This window comes from Stegostoma tigrinum, chromosome 21 (genome assembly GCF_030684315.1).
Source record: "Stegostoma tigrinum isolate sSteTig4 chromosome 21, sSteTig4.hap1, whole genome shotgun sequence".
Taxonomy (NCBI): Eukaryota; Metazoa; Chordata; class Chondrichthyes; order Orectolobiformes; family Stegostomatidae; genus Stegostoma; species Stegostoma tigrinum.
In genome coordinates, this window is record NC_081374.1 from 33,065,137 (window position 1) to 33,077,667 (window position 12,531).

Here is a 12,531-nt window from a genome sequence, read left to right on the forward strand (position 1 = left end):
AAGAGTTCATCTACCTGCCGCCTCCAACACACACACACACACACACACACACACACACACACACACACACACACACACACACACACACACACACACACACACACACACACACACACACACACACACACACACATATGTATAGACATATATACACACACACACACACACATATGTATAGACATATATACACACACACACACACACATATATATACACACACACACACACATATATACATATACACACACACACACACCCCACCCTACCCACCCTATCCATCTCACACAGTCACCTTGTCACAACAATTGTCAAATAGCTGGATGTGCTGTTGGACATTACATCACAGAATTAAAGCACACTGCCTACAGCAAAAGGGACTTATGGAATCTATGATGGCCCCGTCTCCTGCTGTCCCTCTGGTTTCCTGTGTTGGTCTCCAGTGTTGTGTAAGAAGAGGCTCCTAACCAGTACTACGAGAGTAGATGTCATCTAAATGTACCTGTGTATTCTCATTTGACCAAGGTCCGAAATAGGATTTCTGGCAGTGCTTGGGATTTCTGGGTTGTTATTAGCGCATTACCTCTCCTTGTGTGGACTCTCCTTATTTTCAGTGTCAGCCCTGAGTGTTTAAAAGCACCTCTTGTTTAAAAATTGCTGCAGTTCCTACATCCTCAGGTTGTTGCTCTATCAGCAGCTCTCCAGTCACAGCAGCAGCAACACCACCTGAAGTGGTGGCCACTGCTAGAACTACATCCCGCTGTGACCAGCAAGCTGGAGGTGACCAGAACCCAGGCAAGAAAAGTTAGGCTGTACAGGCAGATACTGGTCAGGGGTGCAGGTTGGGCAACAGAGGTGGACAACAGGATGCCCTATCAGCAGGGCAATCCTCCCACCCCCATAGTGCCAGTCTGCAAGGAATGTAGGACAGGCGGACCTCCTAGAATGAGTTTCCTGATTGGGGCTGCTGACCTGATTCAATCAGGGAGCCCTGGCTGACCGGTAAGAACAGGAGTACCAGAGATTCTGTTCACTCTGAGAGTTGGCTCTGAGGGAGCTGGATCAGTGTCAAGGGCTCTCCATGTGTAGATAAAGGGTGACTTGGTGACAGGATGCCGGCGTCTGTGGTGTTATTTCAAGAAGGCTGTCACGTTTATTGAATAATGTCCTTTTGTGTAAGAATGTTCTACCTTCCCCAGATCTGCTGAGTATTTCCTGTAATATGTTTTTGTTTCCAGCATCTGCAGTTCTTTAGCTTGTCATTACAAAGGATGGATTCCCTTATTGAGGCCAGAGCTAGGTGACATTGTTTAAGAACAAGAGCCCTTGCTTTTTAAAAATCAACAGAATTTTTCAGTCTGATTGTATTCAGTTTGAGGAATTCTCTTTTCCCTAAAGCATTGGACGCTGTGTCATTGGCTTTTTTCAAGGCTGAATTAGATTTTTGATACTCGGGAATTCTAGGGTTATGGGAGAGCAGACGGGAATGAAGAGCAGAAACCAGTCAAATTGACCACAATCTTGTTGAATGTGAAGCAGGCTTGAAGGACAGAATGGCCTACACCTCCTCCAAATCCCTGCCGGTACAGCTACTGCTACCTCCTTGCTTACTCCCATGGATCAGACTAAATTATGTCCCTCATTTTGCACACTTTTCCAAAGCTTCACCAAGTCTGGCATATAATTAAGATAGTAATCCTGCCTCTAACTACACACATATTTTATGAAAAAGGCTGTAATTAAAGTGTTACTTGAGAAAAAATGGCTTACAGATTTCTATTCATTGATATCCCATTTACTGTGATAGATTTCCTTTCCTTTTGTGACTTTGACTAATCTGTGAGGCTCTGTAAGTAATACTTAATGGTTGCAAAGCCTAAGAAATGATGACAGATTTCAAGCGGCATATAATTAGGAAATGTATGCACGTGAAATTGGGAAAATCTGAATTTTGCACTAGGGTAACTTCCCCTACCCTGTTGCAGCGATTATTACTGCTTCTGGTTGGAGCAGATTTCAGGGAAGAGTGGGCTACAATGGAGCTAGCAATAATCATGTAAAAAGCACCAGTTGTCTACAATACATTTTCTCCTTGAGTTCCTTGTCTGATAGTAGGTATGACCCTCACACTGATTACCAGCACAGATAGAGCAGGGAGACAAACCTTGAATGACTGCCAGCACCGAATGGGGCCCGAACCCCATACTGTTGGCTCCAGTCTAGTGCACATTGCCCGACCAACTGGCTCTTCACAAGGAGTATGAGTTGCTTTTACACTTATGTTAGAAGCTCCAGTTTCCTTCTGTCACACGACTGACCAAGAAATTCTCCTGCTTTTACTACATGCCATCTGATGTAGGTTTTACAAGCTGATAAATAACCTGTGTTTTGTATACACTTTCCTTGGCCATAACAGTCTGAAGTACAAATTGAAGCCAAAACTTCTAACCATGAGTCAGGGACACTACCACAGAGCCACAAGATTTCTGTGCAATATGTTAACAAAAATCCTATTAACAAAACTCAAAACTTTGACTTAAGCCTTCCTTTGTATCTCCCTTTAATGTTCATTCTAACCCGATAATGAAACTAACACAATTACCATCACAAAGTTGAGCCTGCAGTAGGGCTGAATGGTTTATATCTGTACAGAGTGCCTTAATAAGGAATTTCTAAGTTTCATTGACTCCCTCATTTCTGGCTTTTGATTTCTTTCAGCATTTAACATTTAATAAAGGTTGATGTGAAACAAAGTTACTCTTCCTTCGCTTTCAGTAAAACTAATTTCCATACTGTTGAGTGATTCACTAATGGAAATCTTACTGTCCTGCCGTGGTTCAAGGTTAAAGAGCCAACTGCAAAGATTTTAATTTTCGGAGTTTCCATTGTTGCACAGGTTTTGCATACATTTTGATGAAACGAAAGTTGTTTCCCTTGGATATATACATCTATGTGTCAGACCCAATCAGAAAAGCAATACAAGCTTGGGAGAACTGAATGCATTGTGTATGTACTGATTGTAAGGGGTTCACATGTAAAGCCCATTTATATTGTTTCAGTGGGCCATCCAATTAATTATGTTCCTGAGGAATGGCTTTCATATATCAAAAATCATATGTTGCCTTCTGACATTGTGAAGCATTTTGTAAATTTTGATTGGGAATGCAAAACTCCACATTCTGAAATGAGGCTGAGTTGGAAGCCTGACATGTATTCAAATAAATGGTTAAATAATTCTGCAAGACCAGTTACTGGCTCTGGTTTTGAGAAATGGCACATAATAATTGAAGGTTCTATCTTGCCTGTTCATATCAAGGACAGGGTCACTCAAAATGCCAGGCACACTGCATGGACTTCAGCATATTTCATGAATTAACATGTTGATCATTGCATAAGCCCACATCTAATTAGTATCTGTAACTACTACAGAACCAAGCAGGAAGGCTTCATTGAGGTGTCTCTGAAATAACTTTTCACACAGACAGTTAGTAACCTGAATCATGAAAAGCTGAACGGTGGTGCCACTACTTTGTGGGACCCATTTCTGATTATATTGCACAGTGGACTGTGGAATTTGTAAAAGTGTTTTTGCCATCCTGAAACAAAATGGGCTGCCAGTATATGTCAAGTAAGAATTCTCCATCTGATTCTAAAAGGGTGCTATACTGTCAGAGACCTGTTTGTTTAAAAGGTAAAAGCACCATAGTCTGACCAGACCAAAGAGCTGCTGCCTCATTAGAGAGAGATATGACTAGAGGTGGCTTAGCCTGAGGGATCACCATGCCAAATCCTGGGAAGAAATTAAAGAGGAGATTAGTTTATGGTAACCTCAGCAAGTGCCTGAATTGAAACCATGCTACTGATGTCACTCTGCATCACATCTGAGCTAACTGAGAGTTATTAAACAGAGGCTGTTACAGTCAGGTAGATGTAAAAAAATTCTTCACTGTTGTTTGGGGAAGAGCAGAGAATTCTGCTGTTGTTTATCCAATGATGACAAAAATATTGATTTTTCTCAAACTTATTTTTGGAGAGTGCTTGTTCTGCTCAATTGGATCTCGTGTTTGCCTACACAACAGGCATGACTTTCAACAGTAATTGAAATTTGGAGGTCATTTGCAGCAGCATCTTTTAACTAAGTAATCCCAAATTTAATCCACTGCTACTTGTTAACTTTGTCATTTGAGAGTGTCTAACAATTCTGTGCAAATAAGGTTCTCCTGAATCTTCTCACATCTCAGTGTCTGGTTATAAAATGGTATAATTTAATCCAACCATTTTAAATGGGAAGCATAATTAATAAGCCTTCTTAATCAGGCTGTACATTAGCACCTCAACTGTAGGAAAATATCCTGCAGTTAAGTCAAAGGTGGAAAAGGCCTCCAAATTTGCCCGCTTGTAGTGAGAAGTCAGTCAGTCAGTCTCATTAATGAGTCAATCATCACCATTTATCTCTGAGCTCACCAGAAGTTAGTGGTGGTTCAGGGATCAAATAAGAGTTGCACAGCCTCTCAGATCCTGCCCAGCTAACAGTGTCTTGGAGACCGTCTTTGTCAGTGACTCAGTGCCCAATCATAAGAGGGAACCGAGGAAGATGTTCCTGTGTCTGCCTCATTCCACCAGACTTGTTCACTGGGATAGTTTTCCCTTTTTGGAGAAGGAAAGATGGGAAATATTCATTTACTTCATGCTGCTCTAAATTGCAACTTTACCCAAGCAAGACATGTGCTGGAAAAGTGGACAACAAACATTTTCTCAGCCTTGAGGTGATAAACATTAAACCACAAAGAAATGGGCAGAAAATATTAATAAAGTAAGATAGCATTGGACCAAGGGAGACCTTATGATATAAATGTTGTCTACAAACTCTGATTCAGTAATTTTTCTTAAAATAGTCTTTGAGAAGTGTGATTGTATTTTAATATTATGATGTGTGTTATTGTAAACCAGGAAATAGGGACACGTCATGTTTCTATTTTGTTATGTTAATATACTTTAATACAATAATCACATTTGAAAAAACTGTTTTGCAGTTCATGGCTCAGTGCTTTCACTTTCCTCCACGACATCATCTGTTCATTCCACAGTAAGTCTTGTTTATGCTTTTCTAAAAAAAAGAGAATTAAATTTTATCAGTGTCAAATAAATCTCTGACTGTAAATATATCCATATTTGGCAAGAAATATTCTCATGCATCACTGGATGATTTAATGTGATTCTGAAAACATAACACAAAATAATTGCATTTATTTTGTACATGTATCAATATTTGGTTTGAAGTACTCAGCGGAATGCTGAAGAGTGGAATACTTTTATGGATTCTGTTTCTGTAGAGTCTGCATTCTGAATCAATTGACTCTGTGTCTAAAGCTAGCTCAGCCTCTTAATAGAGGAACAAGTTCTTAGCAGCTCTGCATTGTGTGCTGTACAGGGAATATAGCAATACTTCGTGGATTTGGTATCTTCTGTGATTAGAAAATGAATGAGCCTAGCCAGTTGGCCCATTAGGTTGGATTTAAGGCAGCTTGTCAATGGTGAGGAAAATAGATGGGTACATAGAACATAGAACATAGAACATTACAGCACAAAACAGGCCCTTCGGCCCTCGATGTTGTGCCAACCTGTCATACCGATCTCAAGCCCATCTAACCTACACTATTCCATGTACGTCCAAATGCTTACCCAATGACGACTTAAATGTACTTAAAGTTGGCGAATCTACTACCGTTGCAGGCAAAGCGTTCCATTCCCTTACTACTCTGAGTAAAGAAACCACCTCTGACATCTGCCCTATATCTTTCACCCCTCAGTTTAAAACTATGCCCCCTCGTGCTCGCCGTCACCATCCTCGGAAAAAGGCTCTCCCTATCTAACCCTCTGATTATTTTATATGTTTCAATTAAGTCGCCTCTCAACCTTCTTCTCTCTAACGAAAACAGCCTCAAGTCCCTCAGCCTTTCCTGAAAAGACCTTCCCTCCATACCAGGCAACATCCTAGTAAATCTCCTCTGCACCCTTTCCAAAGCTTCCACGTCCTTCTTATAATACGGTGACCAGAACTGTACACTATACTCCAAGTGTGGCTGCACCAGAGTTTTGTACAGCTGCAGCATAACCTCTTGGTTCCGGAACTCGATCCCTCTATTAATAAAAGCTAAAACACTGTATGCCTTCTTAACAGCTCTGTCAACCTGGGTGGCAACTTATTGGTCACTTAATTGCAGGAGAGGCTATGCATTTGTCTTCCAATGGTGAATGGCACCTAATTTGGACTTCTGTTGGGTCTCCTCCATAGCAATGACAAGGATCCCTATCAGTTCTGATAACGATGGGTGAAACCCCAGTCAGATCCAATAAAAGTTGACTCGTTGGATCTGTTTTGGCACTCAGCATAGCTATCCAATTAGTAACACTGCTCTTCTATTTCTACATAAACTTTCAAAATTCCTGGTATATGTTGAATTCTCTGTTGAAAGTTATTATTGAATTTGCTTTCATCACCCTTTCAGGTTGTGAATTCCAGGTTGCAATAATTTGCTGCTTAAAGAAAAATTTTCCACATTAATAAGCCTGCCCAACTCTCCTGGAACTTTTGCAATTTATTTGTCTTCTGGTTATCAACCCTCCTGTCAATGGAAAGATTTTTTTTTTCCCTATTTTCCTCTTCAGAGCATCGATCCATTCTTTCCTTACCTCACTCTTCTCGAAGGCAAGCAATCTCATGCAATTGCCGTATTTTATTTCAACTATTGGAAAAGTTCAAAAAGGACAGGGAAGTTCTTTGTAATAGAATAGCAGAAATCTGCAGCCAGCATCTGAGATTTGGGAAAATAGAATGTAGTCGCTTAGTCTGAAAATTGCAGTAAATGCAGTCATCGTTCAATCCCCCCAAATTCCTATTGTGATTTACAGTGGTGAGATATTCTATTTGGAAGAGAATGGTTAACAGCCATAATGCTATGCTGTTGCTAACTTCCTACCGGCTATAGGTAGTTGCCTTGACCATTTGGTTGTGCTGTCCTCACCAGTTGTTGAGCAGAGTATAAGACTGCTTCATGAAAAAAAAACTGTTCTGTTGGAATGTTGGACAAAATAAATGCAGTTTGAATGCAAATTGATCATCACAAAAAAGCTACTTTGTCAGACAATTTCTTGTTTTTGAAATTTATGTTGAAATGAACATTGGTCATGAATTCTACAAGGAATATGATTACCTTTACTCCATGTTATCATTCTGAGAACAGCCTGTTTAAAAAGTCGCAGATTGTCTCGTGTTTGTGTATGTAATACAGCAAAAAAATCACTGCAGAATGCCAATATAGAGACTGCAGTGCAGAGATAAGAGTTATGGCCTTTCTAGAAAACAAGTATCTTTCCTACACTTCAATAAACTAAGCCAATTTTGGTCAGTTTTGTGTACGGACATTTACTGTGTCAACATATAGAATATTGACTGCTGCTTGCTGTTGCTTTTCTTCATTTCCTAAGCCATAAAATACATTCAGAAGAATGACTTGAGTGCATGAGTGCTCACTTTCAATTTAAGATGTGTTTTAACGAAACATAACATTTAGAAGCCTTCTGCATCATTATTTTGAGAATTTGAAAATAATGTTTTATTTGCTTTCACTGCAGAGTGAAGACAAGGCCCAAGGAGAGGTATGTGCACTCAATGATTTGTTGATTTGTTTCTGTGCAGTGTAGCAGGTAATGGGGAATTAGTTCATTTGAAAGTTCACTTAGATATTTGTCACTATAAAATAGATACACCCCCATTCCCCCTGTTACACATTAGTGTAAAGCAACAATTTATATCAATTTCGGGCTCTGAAAAGACCCGTTAGCTTGATGGGATATATCAAAATAAAACTTGTCTTGCATATGGTGTTTGCAATCTTATAAATAACTTGGAGTTAATGTGGAAGTATTTGTTGCAGCATATTCGCAAGCTACGTAGGGAACTTGAGTCTTCACATGACAAGGTTTCTGCACTTACGTCACAACTGTCTACAAATGTAAGTTGTTTCTTTGTACTTTCTTGACAGCAACGCTGTCTTTAATAAACCACATCTATTGTTGCCTTTCTGTGAAAAGTAATGTGATAATGACTAAAGCCATGGAGCAATGCACTACAGGGAATATTCAGGGTATTCTGGTTTTTGATTTTTGCCTACACCATTATAATGCACAGAAGCAGTATCCAAAGAAAAGTAGATCACTAGGGTCCCTGCAAATGGTAGGGCGAGGTGTCCTGAAAGAATAGTCAATAACTAATTAAAACGTTCTTATCTCTACATTACTTCCTTTAAAACATCCACTCCAAAATAACACTCAATGCCCAGATAGCCACTGAATTACTCCTGTTGCATTGCAGTGAAACCTAATTTAAATATTTTTGCTTTCTTAATGTGCCTTAGGCATATTCTGTGCATGTGATTCCAATATTTAATATATGGGCGATCTTATTGACTGAACAGTAGTTCTTATGATTCCAAGCCAGCCTCAAGGACAGCACATTAGGCTGTCCTCATTATACTGTTTCACTGTTTCCTGTTCATGTTTGGGATCTGTGTTTGAATTTAATTCAAAAACTGATGAATTGAAAATTAATTTTGAAACAATTGACAAAGTGAAGAATTGATATTTGGTTTCCAGCTACCCAGTTTGGAAAGTTGGGACATGAATGCTGACCAGTGGGCATTTTTGTTCAGTGATTGAAATGTGAATGCGGCTGTGTTTTTAACATCAACTATGTCTCCTTTGTGCTGTTGGGCTGCATGCACAACCTGGTGATACATTTAGCACCTAGCTGAAATTAGCATTTTTCAACTCCATGCAGGAGCATTGTCCATCTCTTTGCCCATGAAGGACCGCCCTGTTCACACTCAAAATTCCAGACCCTTTGCAGATAAACTTTCTGCTCACTGACCCGAGAAAGCCATAGCCAATTGTGATCAGAGGTACCCAATCTGAGCTCAGCGAATCATTATTACAGAGCAAGAATTGAATCAGAGGGGTTCTGTTCTGCACTTCATCAAGGCTTCAGTTTGATTCATTGTACTTATTTAGAATTAACCACATTTACAACATCCATGATCATCCTTTGCACCCTCTAAACCTTTCTTTACTAATTGTTAGCTCCAAAATTATGTCATCAGTAAAGTACTTAACAACATTGTTAATGCTTTCATTTACCATATCCATAACTTTGGAACTGAACGATCGGTTCATTTCAGTCACACTTTTTCAGTGAACTACAAAAATGATCAAAGAAAGGGTTTACTCAGCAAGTTGGCAGATGCAGTGCACTTTGTGAGCACCTGAGATATACATGCCTCTGCTGTATTTAATTAACTATATGACAAGAAATTCAATTAATCTGAGTTGGAATTAATTTTGAAGCAAAACTAATGTTGTGTAAATCATTTTGAACATTTGAGAATGTGTATTTCAGAAAAAGATAGAGTAAATTAAATGGTTGTTTTTTTTTTGTTCTTTTTTTCCTAATTTTTAGGCTCATCTTGTGGCAGCATTTGAACAAAGTTTGACAAACATGACATCTCGTTTACAGAGCCTCGCTTTGACAGCAGAACAGAAGGTCTGTAAGAACCAGGCTTGGTTGTCTCTAAACCCTAATGTTAGACTTATCAATGAAGTGCCAGGTTGATGACATTAATGTCTAAATGTTGTGCAATGAAACAATAGCTAATAATCCACCTACTGTTTGAATTAAGACTACATCAGAGCATCCCATCTTAATATGTTGTCAAATTCTGCATTGGTGAGGCATGTTATGATCTCAGTTCTTAAGTACTCATGTGTAGGAGTATACTGGGAAAAAAGAAGAAACTTGGTGAAGAATTGCCATCTGTTCTATCATATTGGCAGATGGTGCACAGCAGGTTTTTCTGCTTTAACAGGGTAAATAATACAGAGCTTTCATTGCCATAATGATATTTTGGATTCTGTGTCAACGCGGTATTTATAAGTGAAGAGCAGGTTCTGACATTACTCTGAACATTTAGAGAAATACGTTTGCGTACAGTGGTGGACAGATGACTATTTCCAAGTAATGTAGCAGCTGACATGTATAACTATAGATAGGAAACATAGTCCAGGTAGATATTTCAATTCACTAACCAACGCAAGTTGGGTCTCTTCAATCCGATAAAAGCTTTAACAAGGATGTGTAAAGGAAAATGCCACACACTGTCCTGTTGTTAGGCTAACGGGTTTAAAAAACATTTTTGCTGCTACCCATCTCTTAAAAACAGGGGATGGTGGATGTAATATTAATACAGAATATATAGTTGTTTTACAAAATAGCAATTTCATTCTGGAACCAAAAGATTACATCTCAAAAATGGGTGAATTTATTGGAGCATGACAGTTTATTATTTGCAATAAGCCATCTGTAGCTTTTGAATATGTTAATATTGCTGTTGAAACTACCTTTACTTCTGATTCATTCGAAGAACACAAAACAGTTACTTTTCTGTTTTTCTCCTGCAAATAAACACTCTTTTGGGTGAACACACCTTACTTTCTATTTCTGAGCTCGGGCAAAGATTTAATGGAAAAGAGAAGCGATGAGGCAGCTGGCTCCTAGTTGATCTAGACACAGACTGAACCATGTTGATGTCAAAAACTCAGATGTGCTTGAAGTAAGTTCCCACTGAGGAACATGATTGGAATACATGTATCTTCCTGCATTGTGCAACACTCACAGAACATACAGGCTTCACACAAGAACATCTGCAACAAAGATCCTTTCATTTTTGTCTGACCAGAATCTAATTAATTTTGAAATTTCATTGATAAATGGATAAAAGTAATTTTGAACAAATTATCTATTTTACTGCAGTAAAACTCAGCAAGCAATTTTGATGTTCCTTTCTCACTACAGATTTAAGCAAACACATTTTAGTTTCAATTAGTCATAACTACTCTAGAATTAAATTATTCCCAAACCCTGTACAGTAATTGGATTCTTTATGCTGATGTTCTGCATGGTGCTGAGTCTATTGAATAATAAGGCTGCAGTCAGTATATCAACTATTAAATATTTCATAATATTTTTGAAAAAAGATGGTGTTTATTTACTGATACTATTTTCAGGTTCAGCACTGTAATGTTTCCCTAAAGCTCTTTCTTTTTGGTAATTTTCTGTTTTAACTTCAAACAGGATTCGGAGTTATACGATCTCAAAGAAACAATTGACATGTTGCATAAAAAGAATGCAGAAGCACAAGCTGTTATACAGGGAGCATTGAACAACCCAGACTTGACACCAAAAGGTAATTCTTAATCAGTTAGTAAAAGAACTGAACGATGGCTTCTCTTCAGTCATTAAACCTTAGCTAGTAAAGTGTTTGAATTCCCATGCTTCCTTACTATTCATTCTCTTTCTCCCTCTATCTTTGTCGATCTAAAATAGGGTATATTCACTGTAGAGTGACTGTTATCGGTGATGAGCAGACAAACTCATGTAATTATAGTCCATTTGGCTTAATGTGTGTGGTGAATATTTTCTAGCTTTAATTAAGGATGAAATTATTACATATCTAAAAATAGCTAAACAATCAATACTAAGTTCATAAAGAGGGACTGTGTTTGATAAATACCATGAAGGATTTGGAGGACAGAAGTGCTGGAAAGGCGAAATACCATGAAAGTGATACACTTGCCCCTTTGGTGAAGCAGCTTGTCAAAGATTTTCAGAAGACTATTGATGAAGACTTGAGAATATGGAATGAAGAAAAAGATCTCAAATTGAATTGAAAACTTTTCAGAAGGGAGGAATTTAAAAATAGGACTTAAGAACATTGTTTCAGTGAATGGAACTGGTAAACTATTCTCAAAATCGCTTGTCTCTTGGTCTATTAACATGGTATTAAAATAGGAGGCATGGCATATAACTCTGGGGATCAAAAGAAGGTGAAGAAGACATAATTATCATGGTGCAATGGAAGAAATAGGCTTATGGAATTCCATGAGACTATGCACAAACTGCCATATTTTGGTGGGATAATAAAGAAATGATTGATAAAAGCAATTTTCCAAGCAGATAATGTCATTCACATGCACAAAACAAAAACACATTTTAGGCTGGCTTAAAGGAAGAGGAGTATTGAAATCTTCAGGTAAACCTGTACAAAATCTCCATAAGACTATAGCGTATTGCATCCAATTGTGGTTCCACAGAAAGAATGTTGAGGCAATAGGACACAAAACGGCTTTTCCAACTTGCCACCTGAAGTGGGGAGGAACAGGAAAAAAAATTAAACATGAGTCTTTTATGCAGGTGATCATAAATTGAATTAATAGAATTCTTGAATGTTGTGAAGTGATGTGACTGAGTAAAGGAAGAAACTGTTTCTAGTGGTTCAAGTTTCTCGGTCTCCAAAGATATGATCAAATATAACAGCATTACACAGAGGTTATAAGGTGGAGAATGCATTAGGAACAAAGACCATGTCATCATCTGCAATGATGAATGAAATAGGGTATGCAAGGAGCAGCATGAGGTATTCC

At 38.4% G+C, this 12,531-nt stretch overlaps 1 protein-coding gene across 4 annotated transcripts in view; it reads left to right on the plus strand.

Annotated features, from left to right (window-relative positions):
- The window catches only part of LOC125463028 (neuron navigator 1-like), a 618,648-nt gene that overhangs the window by 527,684 nt on the left and 78,433 nt on the right, over positions 1 to 12,531 (plus strand). For all 4 annotated transcript variants that reach the window (XM_059653430.1, XM_048553660.2, XM_059653432.1 and 1 more), the window contains 5 exons: positions 5,031 to 5,083; positions 7,633 to 7,656; positions 7,935 to 8,012; positions 9,512 to 9,595; positions 11,183 to 11,294. In XM_059653430.1, the coding sequence (XP_059509413.1) occupies positions 5,031 to 5,083; positions 7,633 to 7,656; positions 7,935 to 8,012; positions 9,512 to 9,595; positions 11,183 to 11,294 (351 nt within the window). The remainder of the gene's footprint in view (positions 1 to 5,030; positions 5,084 to 7,632; positions 7,657 to 7,934; positions 8,013 to 9,511; positions 9,596 to 11,182; positions 11,295 to 12,531) is intronic.